The sequence below is a fragment of the Orbicella faveolata genome, unplaced genomic scaffold (assembly GCF_042242905.1).
Source record: "Orbicella faveolata isolate gen_17 unplaced genomic scaffold, um_ofav_v1 contig_35, whole genome shotgun sequence".
NCBI classification, from domain to species: Eukaryota; Metazoa; Cnidaria; class Anthozoa; order Scleractinia; family Merulinidae; genus Orbicella; species Orbicella faveolata.
Window position 1 is genome coordinate 19,507,689 of NW_028301564.1, and position 21,099 is coordinate 19,528,787.

Sequence of the window (21,099 nt, forward strand, 5' to 3'; positions counted from 1 at the left end):
CATGGAAACAAGCTTATTGCGTACAGTTTGGGGAATTTTATGTTTCCTCCGAGCCGCACACCGGGTGGAAATGATCCGGTAATGTGCACTGCCAAAGGCTGCGTTCGATTGGACTTATTCGTGAATAAACAGAAATCGTCTTCCGGTATTTTTCTATCCAAAACAAATTCAAAAAAAAAAAGATTTAGTAATATTTCGTAAATATTTTCAAGAAAAAAAAAAAGCATAAAGGTTGATCCCCGCCAACTTGGCGCTAAATCACTCGTTGATCATCCAAAATCTCATATCCAGCGCACGATTGCGCGATGATTGTTCAACACCCATTCGATTGAGTGACTATAGAAGCTTTTAAAACTCGCTGGCTACCAAATAAAAATTCTTTTGTGAGTATTGCAGCCATTTATTACAAGGGTCTACTCCGATTTCGAAATTCGTGAGATGCATTTCAAGCGTGGCTTAGGTAGCAGGTACCCGGAATAAACAGGAATAATAACGTCACTTCCTCTTTTGCTTCTCGTCTTTTCAAAACAAAAAGAATATCGGTAGAATTGGGGGGGGGGAGGGGGGGGGGTGGGTAACTACTTGATGAACATTTTGATAGGGAGTGCCCTATAATCTGAACTTTTATCCTACACTAGATAATATTCAGTTGCATTTCACTTTACTCTATACTCCTACACTCTATTCTATGAACCCAGTGACTTTCAAAGTTTTGCACAGCGCCGCAAATGATCCCGACCGGTCAAATGATTCTCAGACCAGAATTGTTGTCAAAACTGAGCCGCAAATGATCTCGCAGGGAAACGCGTACGAGCAATATTGAATGATACATTTTATTGCATAATATTGTGAAAAGAGGACGGGGTAAAAACTAAAATGATCGGTCGATGACTCTTCCAGCGAATTAATCATTTTTAAAAAACATAATTCCTCGCTGTCCGCTTTTCTGACTTTGTGTTTGATTTTTAGGGGCTACGTTTCTTCTTGCGTTTGACTCGCGCTCAAGGACTCTTCTTTATTAATTTTTCCATGAGGGTGTACAGGACTGATTAAAGGCGAAGACTTTTATGTCATGAATCACAAGTCCTAAATGCGGACATAACGTCCAAAGTGCCCCGGGATAACGTCTATAACCAACGCACCAGCAATAATTTTAGGTCGTAAAGAGGTTTAATTGTGGAGAACTCGAACTCTTAACTATACATGTCGTTGCTGTATGTATTATGTTTGTAAATAAATGTTACAAACATAATACATCAAGAGCGGAACAACTAATTACAACAATGGAAATAACATAAGAATAACATAGGAAAGACGGGACAAACGACCATTTAGGAATACAGCCAAAAGTAACGGCTACCCGAAAGTAGCGGCCCCTTTTGCCTGCTAAATCCGAAAGTAACGGGGCCCGTTACTTTCGGAATTCTACGGTATATCGGCAGGAGCCGTCGAGTACTTAAGATATGATACTATGGGAAGTAGCTCACTTAACAAAGCATAACCTGAGAATCCCGACTAGGAAGGAAACTATTTTATTTGACAAAGTCAGAACAGGCACGGCGTTCATGGACTAATCCGGAAAATAATTTGTTATTCACGAATAAAGTCAACTGAACGCACCCTTGTTACTGAGTAACACAGCTTACACTTCTAGATAATATTATAGTTTGATTCCTATCAGGTACTTGATCTCCAATCTGACGCGTTTTTTTAATCCACGCTTGTGTCAAGCTGATCAGCATCTTGTCAGAAGGTCGAACAGGGCGTGGGGAGGGGGGGGGGGGGGGGGGAGGTCTCTGGCACGGCTCACGAGTGGAAAAAATAGCGAATCACGGATAAGGAATATCAAAATCTCATTTTCCCGAATTACGAACTTGAGCAGGTAAGGTGCCTTTTTAACGTCCTGCTTTCACGCTAGAAAGAGTGTTTAAAGAAAGCAAAATCGTGAAAGACTAAGTAAAGGCTCCTTATTGCAAATCGCATACCTAAATCACTTTCAACAGACGACTCTAACCATTCGGAGGACTCAGTTATCAATATCACGTAGAACAGAGAGGTGAAATCACGAATATCGGCTAGTAAATCAAGTTCTTTGCGGGTCATGCAAAACCTTGAGGCCACGGATCCCGAAGAAAACGTTCTTAAATTCACGTTTCACAGAAGATAAATTCAACACATCACGAGAATACCCCTGAACGACCCTCTTTGTCGTGTATTTTAGCGACCTTCATATTTGCCATGATTTCATCCCGGGTTTAACTCGATATCGATATTATCTTTCAACAGAAGCTGTATGGAGCACCGGAAGTGAAACCTGATGAACAGCGGATCAAAGAGTACGAAAGCTACACTCTTGGAAACTGTGAAACTTTCAAGTTAAGCCGGATTCTTCAAGTTACAGTTACAAGGTGTAACGAATTGACCATTGTTTAATCAGTTTGTAGTTTCAAGGATCCTTTGGCACCTCTCGCTCCCGTGATATGAAACGTATTATGGAATTTTCATTCTACCTGTATGGGATCTTAGTACAACAGGCCACGTATTTCTAACAACACAGAACTAAACCTTCAGTAATTAGGAAAGTGATTGGGAAGGTTTTCAATATTCCAAGTCACTACCTTAAGAAGGGGATGGGGAAGGGGTCGCAGTGCTGTTAGGATCATAATTCTGTATTTTAAATAAAATACTAGCTGGAGTTTAGAATCCAGACATTGTTCGTATGCTCCCTACTATGACAAAAACATCGCGAATTTTTAATTTATCTCTTTACTTATTTTTTGTTACTTTTGAATAAAATGCAAAATTTGGTTGTTGTTATGACAACACTGGTTAGTTTGAAAGCTTAACTTGCAAACCAAATTATTGAATTCTACAGTAACATCCTTTTGTTGCCTCTTATTTTTTTCTAGGAATGGTGTCTTGGCAGCTAAATATATTCCTGTGCGAATAGTATTTGATCATAAAACCAAACGACATCACCCTAAGCCTACAGAAAACGCCACGTGGATAGATGTTTGTGGAAATGAAGACGAACACTGTCAGAGATGTTTCAAGAATTAAAAACTAACACAAAAATTAAACATCAAAAGAATAAAAAAGACAATAAAGTCTTTCTTACATATGGCCAACGTTATGCAACGTAGACTGGTGAAATTATAATATAATTACGGAATTTTGTGAAAAACACGATTGGACGTGAAACCATTGTAAGGTTACCGTATACCTTTAGAGGTTTCTCGTGACCAAGCGATGTAGCGCGCGCGTTCGTTTTAAGCTGTAGATACCTTAACCCCATATCAAATTAAAGATTTCAGACCTGGCTATCAAACTATACCAAGAATTTTGGAATAAAATGAATTGTCGAATTTTTCACGACCCCTAAGTGCGAGAGTTTCTTTTTGGATAAAATGATTTAATGAACGAGTGTCATTGCACGAAGAGTCTCTCTAGATATGATAAAACAGTCATTAGAACAAAAGTTCCGCCAATTCGCTGCATTTCTCTTGGGAATTGAGGGTAGGTTTGTACTTTCGTGCGTAAAATGCTTCGAACAGGCGTAGGTTTACAGGATTGTTTTCCAGTATAATGGTACAATTCGAAAGATCAGAGGGAATGGCAGACCAATTACACCATACAATGAACAATCTATAGCCTAAATTGACGTTTAAAATTGAGAAATTAGAAATAACACCCAACGGCCTCTCACTGTCACTACTTGATTTCAAAGTCACCGTCTCTAAAGACGGCAAAAGCTCTTTCGAATTTTACAAAAAAAAAGACAGCAAAGAAACCACTATTCAATCACCATCAATCAGCAATACCCGGCCAAGAAAATCAAGGATCAACTTCATTAGTAATGAACTGAAACATATCCAAGATAAACGCTCTACAAAAACGACAACCACAAAGCATCTAAACATGTTTGAGGACATCCTCCGTCTTCATGGGTATTCAGATATCAGCATAGAACAAACGAAACACCCCCAGAGCTATCCGAAAGACAATCGACCTTTCAAAACAGAATGGTCGTACCTCAAGATTCCATATATTTCTGAACTACTCGACTACAGGATCACTAGCATATTTTCCGAAAAGAGGAAATACCAGTACTTGTCACGCACAAGTCATACACCCTCAGACAAGCTCTCTCCCACAACACCACGGAACGGACATGCACGAGGGACAACTGCCCTACCTCCAACACCAAATTGTGCTTACTAAAATAGAAACGCTGTTTATCAAATCACGTGTAACAACTGCAATCAACACTACATCGGGAGCACTACACGCTTTATCCACGATCGTGTTAAGGTGGCTCCATAGGGTAATCATTCATCACGTTGCGCGCGCTAGTGTTATGTTTTGAATGCTGTTTTTACATTCGTTTTCACACCCAGTCTTTTCAAACCTATTAAATGTATTAAGCAATGATGATATGTTGATTTACTATCATCTCTGTTAAAATCTTGGATTTAGATTTTTTTGGCTTTAATTGTTGAATTATAAATACCCAAACAAATGCGTTTTTCACCGTTTTTATGGTTTATTTATGATTTGGTTGAATTTCCTTCTGTGAAGTTGTCCAAAATTTTTACGGTACATTGAATACGGCGGGATACGAATTTTAAACACGAAAAAAGTAGGGTTTGTGCGGACAGCTTTTTTTTAGATTTTTGCAGATTTATGTCTTTTACCGCTACAGAAAAACTGGTCGGATAGATTCCGCTGAAAAACGAGCTCCAACTAAAGTAAAATATTTATTACCAATCTGCCAAATTTTACGGAATTTCACAGTAGGAAACGCGACAAAATTCACTGTCAGTTTTGCTTTTTGTGCTCATGTTGACGTCATAAAATATCGAAAAACCACTGACGTTTTCCTTTGAGAGCGCGCAGATTACTTGAGCTTTCGTCCTATGCGCACGTGCGATCGTAAAACTAGAGGAAGCCACCTAAACAACAAAAACTCCTCTGTAAAGAAACATATTTCTAAGTGCCACAACGAAGTCCACAAAGGCATCGAAATCAATACCATGTACTGGAAAACGACCCCGCAAACTTACGCCTGTTCGAAGCATTTTACATACGAAAGTACACACATACCCTCAGTTCCCGAGAGGAATGCAGCAAATTCGTGGATCTTTTGTTCTAATGACTGTTTTATCATATCTAGAGAGGCTCTTTGTACAATACCACCCGCTTATTAGATGATTTTATCCCTTTTTTATTCATATTTGTACCTTATTATTTATCTTACACATTTTACTCTCGGCATTCTTTCGCTTTTCACACGTTTTTACATTACGTTTGTAATTAAGCCTTACGCGGAATATTTTCCTTATCCCCGATGATGCCGTGGATCGGCGAAAGCTTGGATTTTAAAAGGTTTTAACATCAATCAATTTTACAGTAGTTTCAGGCCTCATTTGAACTTTTGTCACTTTTTATCAATGAGGTTTTTGTTTTGTTTTACTCTTGTTACCGGTGTGTTGTTTCCTAAAAATGCAAGATCGAGCGCTTTCAACGGGTTTCACGAGGTATTGCCACATTGCAACTTGACAAAGTTATTTAAATAACACGAGGTGGTTTTGATTTCATATTTTCTCTCAGTTTTGTGTGATGTCTGTAAGGGAAAGGTTGATTTGTTTCATTTGAACAGCAACTTAATCCAGTAGGTCCAATACTCCATAACGCACGTTGAGGAACTCGAGAAAGACAGAAGGAAGCTATAATGGAAAGCAACGACAATAACCAGGTAACTACAGCCACTGAAAATGCTCAGCGAAACTTAGATCAAGATAGCTTGTTACAAAACGGGTTAACGTGGAGGAATTTCATGTTTTCGAGATTGCGAAGCACGTTGTCGTTTCCAAACAGTCAATGTAAAGAGAAGAAATATAGCATTAACCAACAAATTTCTAATTCCGAATTAGTAATTCCTTTTGGAACTGATCGCTCAATTGAATTGCCGAATTGCCGTTCACAACAAATTTGAGAACGGCATGGCCTGAAGCCAAAATGAATTTGGAAACGGTAGAACGCTTCCTAAAAATGTATCTTTTGGGGGTTATAATTGTAGATACGACTTTCCTCTTGGAAATTCCGAGAAGGTCAGAGAAGCAATTTTCGTCAGTGATCCACAGGCCAATAACGGCTTTCACGTTCTTTCTTATTGTCGGTTATTCATAGTGAGTTCGCATTCGAATTTGCCGCTTCAGAGCTCATGATTAAATGACCGTAAGCAAATTTATTGTGAAATGTCAAGTGATACCAAGTAGCCATGGAAATGCCTCACTGGCTGATTTATGGTGAGCCTATTCTGACGAGGTGGGTGGCAGAAAGATTGTCATTATCATAGACTTCTACGTGTAAAACGTACATTTAAACTTATCTCGATGAAATTATTAAAGGAGGCGAATTACAAAAAAAAAACATTCCTATTAAGTAAATGTAACGTGATACCTTCTGCGTCACTTACTTGCACCTTAAAGACAGTGTATAAAATTGTTGTTTCTCCTCTTAAACTCTTCACCAAAGGGAATCAGTCGCAAATCTAAATGAACCAAAGTGCTTGAAATCTTGATCAGTTAGATGTCACAATATATCATTACATCTTTACTATTTTGCTGGAACATTGCTGTTTACCTGTATTAATTACTTCTTAATTTTAGAAGTTACTTATGCCTTGCAATAGCAATGGCAGTGGCAGTGGCAATGGCAGCGGCAGCGGCAGTGGCAGTGGCAGTGGCAGCGGCAATGGCAGGGGCAGTGGCAGTAGCAGTGGCAGTGGCAAGGGCAGTGGCAGTGGCAGTGGCAGCGGCAGTGGCAGCGGCAGCGGCAGTGGCAGCGGCAGCGGCAGTGGCAGCGGCAGCGGCAGTGGCAGCGGCAGGGGCAGCGGCAGTGGCGGCGGCAGTGGCAGCGGCGGCGGCAGTGGCAGCGGCAGTGGCAGTGGCAGTGGCAGTGGCAGTGGCAGTGGCAGTGGCAGTGGCAGTGGCAGTGGCAGTGGCAGTGGCAGTGGCAGTGGCAAGGGCAGTGCAAGTGTTAGTAGCACTGGCGGTGGCAGTATTAGCTTTAGTGGCAGTGGAAGTGGTAGTGGCAGTGGCAGTGGCAGTGGCAGTGGCAGTGGCAGTGGCAGTGGCAGTGGCAGTGGCAGTGGCAGTGGCAGTGGCAGTGGCAGTGGCAGTGGCAGTGGCAGTGGCAGTGGCAGTATCAGTATCAGTGACAGTGGAAGTGTTAGTCTCAGTGTCAGTATTAGTGGCAGTGGCAGTGGCAGTGGTGGGGGCAGTAGCGGTGGTGGTGGCAGTGGCAGCGGCAGTGGTGGTGGCGGTGGCGGTGGTGGCGGTGGTGGTGGTGGTGGCGGTGGTGGTGGCGGTGGTAGTGGCAGTGGCAGTGGCAGTGGTGGTGGTGGAGGCAGTGGCAGTGGCAGTGGTGGTGGTGGCGGTGGTGGTGGTGGCGGTGGCAGTGGCAGTGGCATTGGCAGTAGCAGTGGCAGTGGTGGTGGTGGAGGCAGTGGCAGTGGCAGTGGTGGCGGCGGTGGTGGTGGCGGCAGTGGTGGTGGCAGCGGTGGCAGTGGAGGTGGCAGTGGCAGTGGCAGTGGCAGTGGTAGTGGCAGTGGTAGCGGCAGCGGCAGTGGCAGTGGCAGTGGTGGTGGCGGTGGCGGTGGTGGCGGTGGTGGTGGTGGTGGCGGTGGTGGTGGCGGTGGTAGTGGCAGTGGCAGTGGCAGTGGTGGTGGTGGAGGCAGTGGCAGTGGCAGTGGTGGTGGTGGCGGTGGTGGTGGTGGCGGTGGCAGTGGCAGTGGCATTGGCAGTAGCAGTGGCAGTGGTGGTGGTGGAGGCAGTGGCAGTGGCAGTGGTGGTGGTGGAGGTAGTGGCAGTGGCAGTGGCAGTGGCAGTGGTGGTGGAGGCAGTGACAGTGGCAGTGGTGGTGGTGGTGGTGGTGGTGGTGGCAGTGGCAGTGGCAGTGGCAGTGGAAGTGGCAGTGGCAGTAGCAGCGGTGGTGGTGAAGGCAGTGGTAGTGGCAGTGGCAGTGGTGGTGGTGGAGGCAGTGGCAATGGCAGTGGTGGTGGTGGTGGTGGTGGCAGTGGCAGTGGCAGTGGTGGTGGCAGTGGCAGTGGTGGTGGCAGTGGCAGTGGCAGTGGCGGTGGCGGTGGCAGTGGCGGTGGCGGTGGCAGTGGCGGTGGCGGTGGAGGTGGCAGTGGCGGTGGCAGTGGCAGTGGCGGTGGCAGTGGCAGTGGCGGTGGCAGTGGCAGTGGCGGTGGCAGTGGCAGTGGCGGTGGCAGTGGCAGTGGCGGTGGCAGTGGCAGTGGCGGTGGCAGTGGCGGTGGCGGTGGGGGTGGTGCTGGCGGTGGTGGCGGCGGTGGCAGTGGCTGTAGCAACGGCAGTGCCAGAGGCGGATCCGGCGTGTTACATAATGAAGAACATTGCTTCTTTTTATAATAATTTTTGTAATAAGATAAGTGGAGGAAATCGCTTCTCTGTTGAGCTATGTTTACAATATTGTTCTCTGAAGCTGGTATCCTTTTTCTTAGCGCCAAGAATCGAGATTTTTGGGAGAAATCAGAATCGAATGTGAATTAGTCAAAGTGGTCAGGTGCGTACTTGCTTAGGAACAGTGCAGTAATTCTCTCCATACCTACTCAAACAATTCACTTTGAGTACTTGTCGTTTCCTCTTAGCAATAAGAGATTAAATATTAAAGAATATTCTATTGCTTGACATCTCTATGGGACTTTCATTCTGTTTGTTTTATCGAATGAAATATATAGTGGAAACTCCTAATATTCCACTTTCTCTGTTATTGCTGATTCTTTCCTTACGACCTTTAGCGGCCTGCCAATTGATTTGGAGGAAAATGTATAGATTTAGCTAAGCCTAAAAGCGGCGCTCCACTAAAAAAGTAATCAATCATTTTCCCTAAACAATGAGGTTTAGAGAAAAGCACATTTTCCCAAAACTTTCTGTTTTCTCGATAATTCTGGCTGATTGACCTATCTAAGTCGCTAACGAGCAAAATTTGGGCCGATAATCGAGCATATGCATTTTTGGTTAAAGAAATTCACTAATAAACATTTAACCAAACCAAATGAATTGAACGAGCAAACCAAGGAAATTGCTATACACACTACATGCAAATCAGCACGTGTGAGTGTCTACTAGAATTTCCTGTCGACTTTAACGAAAGGTGACCGAATGAAAGAATTGTTAAAGAAACTTTATTTAAGAATAATCACTATTCAAGGTAAAACCAAAAAATGCATTCAGAATCAGGAAAACGTCCACAGTATTAAAAACGTGCGGTATTGCATTCAGCGTGTTCAAGTTACTTATTTACGATTAAGCCTAATTTGAATTTCATTGCTAAAGGCTTTCCAGTCGTTTTCTTGGTCGTAGCTTAATAACCATTTCGTTAAAAGATCGAATCCAGCTTGAAAGCAATCCCGCACAAAACCACTGATTTTGTTTCCTGAAGTCTTAAAAGCTGCCTGAAATCGAGAAAAGTCTGCTCAAAACACATCCAGAAGCGCATGTCTTTGCGGCCATCGAAGGAAGAAACATTATCCAGGTATTCAAGGGTTTATGAAAAAAAAATAGTCTTAGAATTTTCTATTCGGTCCGGCAACTCAAGGAAGGCGTAAATAATGAGGTTTTCTTTTTTTCTTTTTTTTTTTTTTACTATTATTACCGGTGTGTTGTTTCCTAAACTAACTGAGAAGGGAAAGATCGAGCGTTTTTTCAACGGATTTCACGAAGTATTGCCACATTGGCACTTGACAACGTTATTTGAAAAACACCAGGTTGTTTTGATTTCATGTTGGTCTCTCAGCTTTGTTTGATGTTTCCAAGAAACAAGTTGATTTGTACGTGGCGAAACTCGAGAAGAACAGAACACGCTTATAACTTGTCTAGTGCCTCTTTCCCACCGCCACTAAGTTAATCTTCTTGTTCCCAGACTCCACGGCAATGATGCTGAGGTACCGGGCCTCCTAGTTCCAGATTCCTTTTGATTTTCTTGGTAGGCCTTTTGCTTTTAATCCGATGCTTTACAAAAGAAAATGTTAAAAAAGTAGGAAATGGCCTGACATCAAATGAACTGAACAAGGACATCATCCTGTCTGCAACCGAAATCTCCAGGCTATCTCAGTTACTATCTCTGATCGCCACGGAGTAGGAAGTTGAAAAAATCTCACGACGGCAACGGCAACGGCAACGGGAACGTTGCTAAACGAAAGGTTTAATGAGCAAAACAATGGCTACGCAAGCACGTTATAATTCTTAGTACATTTCTTTGCCGTCCTTCAAAAAAAAAAAACGTGAAATGACCAAATTCTTTGTTGTCTGGAGACCGTGAACGACGGTGGCTATTTTTTTAAAGTTTCTAGTTCAAATGTATCGCCGTGTTCATTTAGTTTCGTGCTGTAGTTTTAACAGAGAGAAACAAACAAAATGACTTTAGAGTATTCCAAGATTCATAGGCAAAACATAACTGTACTTTTTAATCGACGTTGTCCTCGGCGTCGTCATGCGTCTTGGCTTCTGAAACTCCCTAGTGTCCCTTATCGACCGCTATGATCGCTAAACCTTTATTTTATTTCATTTTTTGCAGCGATCGAAGCGATTATATGGAAACAACCTTGCGAACACGTGAAAATAACTCACATGCAATGGCAGTCGTCGTCACCAAATAGAAGGTTTCATGAGCGGATCAATAGCTTTGCACGCGCATTATAAATTTTAGTCCATTTCGTAGCCACCCTTTGCAAAACAGCAATGCAACGTGAAAAGACCAAGTTCTGTTCCTTTAGGAGAATTCAGACCACGATGGCAAAATTCCGTTTTGAATTGATCGCTGGCATTGCATATTTAGTTTGAGTAGTTCTTTAGACAGATTTGAGAACTAAACAGGTTCAGATGGTTACGAAATTCGAGGATAATATATAAATCCATTTTTTGCTAGGCTCCCTCCCTGACCTCAATGTCTTCATTGCTTATGCTCGCTATTCTCGGGCAACAGTGCACTGTTACCCTACGAAGTCATAGATATTGTAATGTTGCCCGCTCCCCTTTCGGGGGAGGAGCAGGTTCATTGTTAAATGTCGAGTGAAGACCAAATAGCTTTTGAATTTCCTACTGGTTATTTTATGGTGAGCGTATTCTGACGAGGTGGAGGGGCGGAAAGATGGCGATTATTACAGACTTGTAAAACGAGTAAAATTTCACCTGGCATCGGACTTACCTTGTTATAACTCAGTGAAATTATAAAATAACGGGAATTTAAAAAAATCCAATCTAAAAACAAAAACCTGTAACGTGTTGTCTTTTGCGTCACTTACTTGTACCTTGAAGACTTGTATAAAATTGTTGTTTGTCTTCCTAAACTCTTCACCAAAGGGATTCAGTCGCAGATCCAAATGAGGCAAAGTGCTTGAAATCGTGATCCTTTAGACGTTACAATATATCATACTATTTTCTTTTTTTCACAACGTTCACCGTAAGTTCAAATTGCTGAGAAATGACACTTTGGTGGCGCATTGTTGTTTACCTGTTACTCATGCCTCGCCATTCATTTCACCGGTGGCACACAGTGACCGGGTAATTTTATTTATTTTTGTGTGTGTTTGCCAAATAACTCGGCACTGGTTTTGTGCCATTTCGCGATGATTTACGTAACGTACATCTTACATGCAGCTCTGTCCTTTTTAACCGTCACCGCTCGGAAAGGTAAAGTTTATGTCTTTACTCCATGCTGATGTCCTTTGTCTATTCTTCAGGTGTAGTTCTTTGTTCTCTTTTTGTTTAGTCTCTGCATGTCATCTATTGAGTCTTAATGATTTCATTTTGAACCACTTCGTACTCAAACCTTCAGCTGGTTAAAGCGCACGAATTCAGGAAATTGAAAAGAAAAGGTTACCTTTTTCTTTTCTTTCAGAGCAAGTCACCCTGTTGTTCGTTGGTGACATCTCCTTCTGTGGTCCGGTGAAATATTACGTGGAACATAATTACCAGTCATATAACGACTCGTTCAGAGATGTGGCTCCTTTCATCAGAGACGCGGACATTTCAGTCGCAAATCTGGAGTCTCCTTTTGTCAGCAAAGACGTGTATCGCTACAAGTACAAAGGAAAAAAGGGTACTTACCTGTATTCAAGTCCCGAAGCGGCCTCGGCGTTGAGGTACAGTAGCCACAATTAGTAGTTTCGGTCGTGGATCCATCTCCTCGATAGATCAGCAGTTATTAATCATAACTGTTGAATTTTCTTAGACAGCATAAACTGTAAAAAATAAATGATACACCAAATATTTTGATCTGCGGGAGAAAATTTGAAAGAAATGAGGGATCTCAGCAGTTAGCAGTAAGCGATGTAAGTAGTTACGATGTAGGCAGTTAAATAAACCCTGGGAAAAAAAAAAAAAAGAAAAACAGACCCGAACGGGATTTGAAGTCATGACCTTTGCAATACCGATGCATTCTTCTCCCAATTTTGTTCCCAAACAAGTGGGAGCTGTCCATTTTTTGACTTTGCAATATATCCGTAGAGAATAATACAACACGATGCTGAACATGTAAAGGCAATCTACACAAATTATTCAAACTTCGGGAGAAAGATTAAGAGATCACAAATTGTCGGCTGTTAATGATTTTTCAGCTGCATCATGCTGCAGGAAAATGACCTGAAAGAAAACAAGACTGAAACGACTGGAAGTCCATCGCAGGTTTTTTTCTCTCCATCAGAAAAATTTTGTCAGTTGTTCTTAGTAACAAGTGGCCAGGTAGGCTGATAGGCCAGGTCTCAAACCTGCAAAATTTCCTGATTATGATGACTGAGTTTGCAATGTTGACTGATCATGAAAGCTGAGGCCCTAGCAACCCCATTCTGGACCTCTATCCACCTTCTTGAAAATAACAGACAGTAACTGTACATTTCAATGGATCTCACTATCAAATGTTAATTATCAAATATCGAAGTTCGAGTTCAACTACCTCGAAGTATAAGTGGAAACGAGGCGACGTGTCTTTGCAACATTACCCGAGGAAATTGCGGCATATACTATACTTATTAACACACGCAGGGGCGCTTGCTACGAACTTTACTACCTATTTTATCCTTTGCCAATCGTGATGAAAGCAAATTCTGCTTGTGTGGTTTGCTAGTTTTGCAGGATTTGACGTGGTTACACTGGCTAACAATCACCTATATGACTTTGCATCTAAAGGAGCAAACTTTACTGTACAAGTTCTCAAGAGAGTAGGCATAAAATATTTTGGTGTCAATTATGGGACATTGAATTCCTCTCAGGCGAGTACCGAACATTATAATTCTGCTAAGAATACAATTGACACTGTAATTCCAATTAGGATCAGGCTGTTCACGAGACCTACACGTGGTGGCCTAATGGTTAGGGCAGTGAACCTTGAACCATGTAGAACCCTGTTGGTTCGAGCCCTGCCCAAGGTCATTGTGTGGTGTTCTTGGGCAAGGCACTTTACTCTCACAGTGACTCTAGCTTAACATAAGTAATATATAGATTTAGCCAGGCCTAACAGCGGAGCTCCTGGGTCGGGTTGTTCAAAGCCCGATTTAAGTGTCTATACGGCCAACAGGGTTTTTTGTGGTTTTGGTATCTCTATAATGTGTAAAAAGGTATTCTAAGAAAAAAAATTGGCGCCCAAAGATCTAACTTTAAAGTTCCTGCTTCAGCCACGCCCAATGAAGTTGACCGTGAGTCAGTGCAAAAAAAGAGTCTGGGTTTCTGAATGCGTCGTGACGTCAAGTCAGGAATTGCCTAAGCCTGCTAGTTCAGGTCACTGCTGTTTCAGTGGTGGTTAGGAGTTCTCGTCGACAAAAAGCAAACAAACCAAAGTTGGTGAAACAATGCGGTCATCAATCAAGCAAAATAAAAACATGAGGCTTTGAAATGCTCCTGAAGTTGCGTCATTCGTCACCAATCTTTCATTGCGCAGTCAACTTCATTGGGCGTGGTCGAAGCGGGAAATTTAAAGCTTGATTTCATGGCAAAAAAGCACCGGATTTAATTTACATTTTTAGATGTTATAGAGATACCAAAGCCAAAAAAACCCTGTTGGCCGTATGGACACTTTAAGCTAACCTACGATAAGCGAGAATTTTGATTTGAGTTTTGCTGTGAGGTTTTCTCTTTGTGCTGTTTGGCCTTCTGTTTTGAGTTTGAATAATCTTAAGGTCCCCAAAATACACAAAACAAAAGCAGTAAAAAACATTTGTGTACGAGAAAAAATTATACTTCTGTGAACTTTTATAATTCTTGGTTAGCGTTAACCGGCTTCCGAACAATTCGACCCTGTTTGCTATAAGTTAACCTGACATGAGCCCGCCATCCAGTCAAAAACCTGCACCTGGTCAGCGGTCAAAAATCAGAAAACACGTGACCTCGATAAGCTCTAAACTTGAGCCCGCGATAGGATCACATGATACTGGTCGGTGGATACCATGTTTTGACAGGTGTCAATTGACCATAACATGGATGTCTAATATCAAAGAAGGACGCTATAAACCAAGGTTGCATGTCTCTGTCAGCCTATTAGGTGGAGTATGGCCGCCATCTTGCGCGACTCCGTCGCCGTCGTCGTTGTGCGGATAACGTGGTCCAGCGCAGACTCTACCTACAAACTTAAGTGATGCATTATTTGCGTAAACTTTTCTCAAATCGACAGATGTCGAGCTAACAATTTCTTTTTTGTTGTTGTTGTTGTCGTTGTTGTTCTTTTGTAGGAGCCTCTGATCATGACCAAAAACAACATCAGAATTGGGTTCCTAGGTTATTGTGAATTTGAAACCGATTACAAGTTTAAAAATTGTAGTGAGATGCGGTTGTTGTTTAACGCTGGCCCTGCCGTTTATCGAGATGACATTGCCACCAGGGACGTCAAAAAGCTCAAGGAGGTATTTTTATTCAAAATTTTAAATAATGCATTAAAAAAAAGCTTAGTGCTTTCTGAAAAGATAACTGAATTATATAAACAATAGCTTCCATTTAGCGCAAAAATATGCTCGGATATTTCTCCGCGGACATTATCTGTTCCGAGAAGTGGACAAATATCCGAACATATTTTCAAAGTCAGCTAGAGACTATTGTATTTATTATCCTTCATATATTTTACGCAACACGCGCAGTAATGAAAATTGGGGAATATTCTCGGATTTTTCCCAGTTTTAGCTGGGGAATATTCGGTCACGTGACGCGTTTAGACCAATCGCGCGCGAGGGAAAATATTTGATGGATTATTATCGTGAATGTTTTGATAAAAACTGGGTCGTGTTTACCAGCCCTCACCGACCTGTCTCTCAGATAGTAACGCGACCTTTTTGTCTATTTTTATTTTTCAAGGCCAACGTCGACGTTATAGTGGTGTACATGCATTGGGGTAAAGAACTTTCCTTACAACCACGGCCTTACCAGCTTCATATAACTAAACATCTTGTGTCCCTTGGTGTACAAGTTATCATTGGATCACATCCCCATGTGCTGCAGCCACATTGTATCCACGGAAACAAGCTTATAGCATACAGTTTGGGAAATTTTTTGTTTCCTCCGAGCCGCACACCAGGTGGAAATGATCCGGTAAGGTGTGCAACTTGAGAATGCTTTTGATCGATTTTATTCTTGAATAGACAAAAATCGTCTTCCCGCCTTTTTTATACAAAACAGCAACAACTAAATGTCAAGTGATATAACGATATTTCGATTGAGTTACTGCTCCGAATCCGCAGTTCGCGAGATTTCTTTCAGCCGAGGTTCCGTGAACAGGATACTCGAAATAAACCGGAAGAATATAATAATAATGTCACTTCCTCTTTGCATCCCGACTTTTCAGAAAACAAAGAACGTTTGTAGAATTGGTGGGAAAGAGGGACGCTCGGTAAGCATTTTGCTGAGAGGTGCGCCGCTCGAATCCGAAATCTTAACCTATAGTAGGTCATGTTAAATTGCATTTTACTACCTTACGCTGGATTATTTAGCAAACATCCCTACCCTATACCAGACTTGTCTTTATCCACAAACTCCATCACCATCTCACTTTCAAACTTGCACGGCACCGCAAATGATCCCGACTAAACAAATGATTCGCATGCCAGAATTGATGCCAATACTTGGACCGCAAATGATCTTGCATAAACAAAAGCAGGGAATAGGATGGAATTTTCCTAGAGAAAATTAAATAAATTTACATTTTACATTTTTACAAGGAATGGGTTGCCCATCCCGCCACAGAGTGCTGGGGCAGGTGTATGTGATCAATTTATTGTAGTGCAAAGTAATACCTTGCTGTGCATGGTGCTCTTCCAAAAACAATATAATGAAAAAAATTGTTTAATGTTAAAGTGTGCCCGTGGGGCCAGTCTGAAAAGAGTCTCTGGTTTGAACTGGCGTATGTTGCATGGCAAGCTGTTGTATTCTGTCATTGTTCTTAGGAAGAAGCTGTTCTTGCAGATTTCTCCTCGTTTCACTGAGTTGATGTATGTTGCCTGTGATCTTGTGTTGTAACTTGAAGGCACCTTCACTAGGTGAGCTGCGATGGAATTCGTGTTTCTCCTATGCAACGATTCGTGAAAAACTTCTATTCGGTGACATTTCCTTCTTAATTCAAGGGGAGACATTCAAGATCGTTTGGGTCACAATTCCATCTTCCCTTCTATTTTCCCCCTTAACGAATCTGGCTGTCCGGCTCTGGATGGTTTGCTCACTCTTCACGTCTTTCTTAAGATGGGGATCCCACACAGCTGGTGCGTATTCTACATTTGGTCTTACCAGGGCTATACACGCCTGCTCCTTGATCTGTTGTGGACATTTTGAGAGGTTCCTTCTCAGGAATGCCAGTGAGCGTATTGTCATGTTTTTTTTTTATGTGGCGGTCCCACTTCAGGTCTGACTGAGGCTCGACTCCAAGATAGGGAAAGTGCTCTACTAGTTCTAGGATCTTTCCGTAGATGGTATTTCGGCTGGTGGCTAGATAGCTTAAAAGTATTGAATTGCTTTATTTAATGAATCTTACTGTGAAAAGTGAATGGAGAAAAAACTTAAAATGATCGATGGGATTGATGGCCCTCTGAGCGAATTCATCAAATAAATCCGGCACAACTGAAGTCCAAGAGGCAGGCATAACAATTGCAATGCCATGGAGCAACTGTAGTTGTCACTGCACCGCTAAGGGACGGCCTGGCAGCTTTTTAATGATAACCACAAGGACCCAGTTAAATACAGGCACTTTAATTTGAAGATTGCAACAGAAGAAAGCGATTCAGAGGAAGATACTCTAGCTAGGAAAGCGAAAGAAACGAAATTTGCTACTTTTTTCAGGCACCATTTTCCTGTGAAAGAACGATTTTTAATGCAGCTGTTTGATTTTACAAATTAAGTCATTACGGAGTTATGAATTGTTGCGTGTGTAAAATTCGCGAGGTGTTACGGAATTAAGAAATGCGAAAAAAAGGTATGAGTAACGTAGCTCAATCAACAATGCAAGCCATTCTAAATTACCCGAGAATCCAGATACCATTTTCTGGGATACAGTTAGAGGAGGCATGTCTTTAATGAAATAATCTGAAGCAACTGTACTCATTAAGGAATGAACTCAATCAAACGCATCCTTAGTACTAACTAGCAAAGGTTTGGGTTGCTATATCGGGGACTTGATCTGTCATTGGGGATGGCTTTTCCGATTGTCCTAAGGTCGTATCAAACTGATCAACATCTGATCATTATTTCACGGAACGTCAGACGACATAATTTGGTATATGTCTTTCAATACAGAAACTGTATGGAGCACCTGGAGTGAAACCTGATGAACAGCAGATTAAAGCATACGAGAGCTATACCCTTGAACGCTGTGAAAATTTCAAGTTAAGCCGGATGCTTCAAGTTACAGTTTCAAGGTGTAGTGATTCGCTCCATTGTTTATTCAGTTTCTAGCTCTAAGGATCTTTTGCCATAGTTAGGTGAACATCACCAGGCAAAGTCTGCTTCTGAACCCTGTGACCCTTTTACGCTGGTGCCAATATCCTGCCCCTGTGATATGAAACGACTTATCAAATTATCACTCTCAGTGGATGAGATAATAGTGCAACACAGACCAGGTTATTCTAACAACACAGAGCCATATGTGTTGTGAAAGTAGGCGGGTAGATTTTAAATATCTCAAGCCATGTCAAAAGAATCAATAGAGTCTTTTCCATGGTTCTCTGAATAGACCATATTCGTATTCTCGGTATTGACCTGGAACTAGCCTGCAAAGGAGGCGAGAGAATATTACTAAAAAGAGATAAAAAATCATTTGCTTTTTAAAAGAATCCTCGCATTGGCCTCAGCTGCAAGGTAGATCCAGTCCAAAACTAGGAATACGAATATTGCCCATATTCTGTATTTTATGAAATACTGGCTGAAGTTTAGGAACCAGACACTGTTCGTATGCTATCTACAATGACAAAAAAAAAAAACTAACTATTCTTAACAAACATTATTTTATTAAATTTACTATTATTATCATTATCATTATCGTTATTATTATTATTATTATTATCATTATCATTATTATTACTATTGTCATTGGATACTTTTAAATAAAACGCAGTATTGAATCATTGTTATGGCCGCACTGGTTAGTTCATAAATAATATTATTTTCGCCCTCTCTCTCTCTCTCTCCAGGAATGGTGTCTTAACAGCTAAATACATTCCTATGCGAATAGCATTTGATCATAAAACCAAACGACATCACCCTGAGCTTACAGAAAATGCCAAATGGATAGATGTTTGTGGAACTGGAGACAAACATTGTCAGAAATGTTACAAGGATTAAAAACTAAAACAGAAATTAAGACGTTAAATGAATTATCGACATTTTTTTATAATCCATGGCACGAGCAGTCACTTCAGACGTACTCCAGAAAATGTCGTAGATGTTATCTAGCTTACAAGTCGCATGCCTCGATCTTGTGTATGCGTTTTTGAGGTATTGGCATTTCCACGACATATTGTCTTCACAAGCATTGCTTAACTATAACATTAAAAGAATCATTGTCAACGGGTTAACGTTCGTGAAAGAAAGGTGAAGGATACAAAATCCTAATGCTCAGCCTAAATTTTGCCAAAATCACATTTCCGAACCTATTTTTTGCCCAATCCTGTTCCCATTGGTGACATTTTGCAGAAATACCAGTGCATATTCATGGACTAACATGATGAACAACAGCTGGTGAATGCAAAGATGTATCAATTTGTTTAAACAGTGACTAATGACCAGAAAATTCAAGCTTAGACCAGAATTACTAGAATGGCGATTTATATTTCTTGACATTCTGTTAAAAAAATCTTTGGAGGAGGGGATTTGTACATCCATGGAAAATAATGTTTCTCTCTCTTTTCGGAGGTATCCTCTATATATTTGGCACTTAACATTAAAAAAAGGACGTGGGAACTGAAAGCTCTCTTGAATTTTCACCGCAGTGATATATAACCCCGATTTAAATTTGGAAAAAGCAGTAAAAGTATCCGGCAGAAACGAGTAGAACACAAAGAAAAGAAAACCAGAACGTGTTACATCAATGCACGGACTAATTGTATCCATGACGCTATATGCGAAAGCCTGAAATTGCACTCCAAACGTACGTCACCAAGAGATTACTATGATCATATTCTCTTGACGTCACCAAATCTGTATCTTACTAGTTGTACAGAACTAATTATCTTCTTTTTTTTCTTACGCGAAGCAAAACGGGAGGAAGAAGTTGGTGTATTTCTAACTTATCTAAGTATTATTTTGAGGTTCCCTACAATTTCGAAGTGATTTCTACACTGCAAAGAAATTGGTCAATGCTCCTTTAAATATATTCTCCCATTAAAGAACTGTGAGTAAATTGATTCGGTATTGAGCACTCTAAGTCCATTAGCGCCGACTCGTAGCTTCCTGTGTCATCATTCTTTAAGATGTTGTTGTTTTAGGTAATAACCTTTACGTGATCGTCACAAAAGCTCTAGGAATATTTTAATAATCAATTCTTGTAACAGAACAGGTGTTAACAAACAATGCATAAGGTGTGTCAACTTGATCAAATTTCGATTAAGCTATGTCAAGAAGATCAGAGACAGCAGTTAAATAGTCCCATTTAGCTAGTTGAACAACTTCATTAAGACTGAGTGATATTTACCAAGTTGTAAGCTGAGAGGCCTTTCTTTAAATTCCCTTGTATCTCATGAAATAGTGCTAAATAGCGATTTGAACATGAAATATCTGAAAATTATGGACATATTACACTGAAAACACAGCGCGCCTTTGAAAAATATTATTGGATTTGCATATCGCCATAATAAATCACCAGAACCACGACCCATATGTAGGGCCCACTCACCAATGCGATTTGGCCCTCCATCCCCTACTCTGATGACTTGCAGACCACGGAAGGCCAATTATGACGCGCCATTCAAAAAAAGTCTAAAATATTCTCAGCTCCATCACAAAGTCACAATATCTTCTCACCTGCTTTAAGTTGCCAAGCACATTAACCAAGAGCGCGGAATTTGAATGTACTCCGAATAAGGAAATTTCTTTTTTTTTGTGACAATAGCACCAACACGTGGCATGATTGTAATTTCGTAAAATGCAAATTGTGTTTTTGATCTAGAAAAGTCCGCCGAGAGCCAGTAAAAACCTTCGCTTTTGCTTTCATCAGATCTAAGTAGCTATTTTTTTGTTGATATGAAAGTACAATGAAACATTCCTGAAAACGATTGAAGACTACAGAATTTTCGTTAATCGTAGAGTTATATTCGCAACATAGAAATGCCCATATTTGTTTTCTTTCTTCTATTCTCAAGGTTTTCTTTCTTACCATGAAAGACATACGAAATAGGACGATGGCGTGGTTTAGTATAGGAAGACTAGCCTTTAACCACTCAACTCTTATCGTATATTTACCACTTAAAGGGACACAGTCAGTAAGCTTAAATCAACAATAAGTGTTTCTCATTATGCGTACATTACTATGGAACTCTATCAATTCGGTCACCAATGGGCCATGAAACTTTTACCATGAATTAACTGGGTAGGGTCAAATTTCATGACAGGTCTA

At 41.2% G+C, this 21,099-nt stretch overlaps 1 protein-coding gene, 1 long non-coding RNA gene and 1 pseudogene across 3 annotated transcripts; all 3 read left to right on the top strand.

The window, feature by feature from the left end:
• The first annotated feature begins 1,786 nt into the window (after positions 1-1,786).
• On the top strand, positions 1,787-3,488 carry LOC149103658 (uncharacterized). The gene is made up of 3 exons (XR_016202044.1): positions 1,787-1,882; positions 2,287-2,408; positions 2,910-3,488. It is a non-coding gene; the product is annotated as an uncharacterized LOC149103658 (long non-coding RNA).
• A 1-nt stretch (position 3,489) lies between these two features.
• Positions 3,490-9,896, top strand: LOC149103659 (uncharacterized). Its single transcript, XM_089273313.1, has 3 exons — positions 3,490-5,755; positions 6,672-6,912; positions 9,823-9,896. The coding sequence occupies exons 1-3, from the start codon at positions 5,732-5,734 to the stop codon at positions 9,894-9,896; spliced, it is 339 nt and encodes a 112-aa protein (XP_089129439.1). The 5' UTR covers positions 3,490-5,731.
• Positions 9,897-11,412: 1,516 nt separating this feature from the next.
• LOC110045165 (uncharacterized) lies at positions 11,413-19,055 on the top strand (annotated as a pseudogene). The gene is made up of 7 exons (XR_016202130.1): positions 11,413-11,717; positions 11,926-12,169; positions 13,150-13,294; positions 14,747-14,917; positions 15,363-15,596; positions 17,787-17,908; positions 18,680-19,055. The product of XR_016202130.1 is annotated as an uncharacterized LOC110045165 (transcript).
• Positions 19,056-21,099: the final 2,044 nt, after the last annotated feature.

Excerpts from the sequence above, each read along its gene's own strand:
- LOC149103659 (XM_089273313.1), top strand. The coding sequence starts at position 5,732 with ATGGAAAGCAACGACAATAACCAG. Across the intron at positions 5,756-6,671 it reads AAAGCAACGACAATAACCAG|AAGTTACTTATGCCTTGCAA; the intron begins GTAACTACAGCC and ends TCTTAATTTTAG. Across the intron at positions 6,913-9,822 it reads CAGCGGCAGTGGCGGCGGCA|CTTTGTTTGATGTTTCCAAG; the intron begins GTGGCAGCGGCG and ends TTGGTCTCTCAG.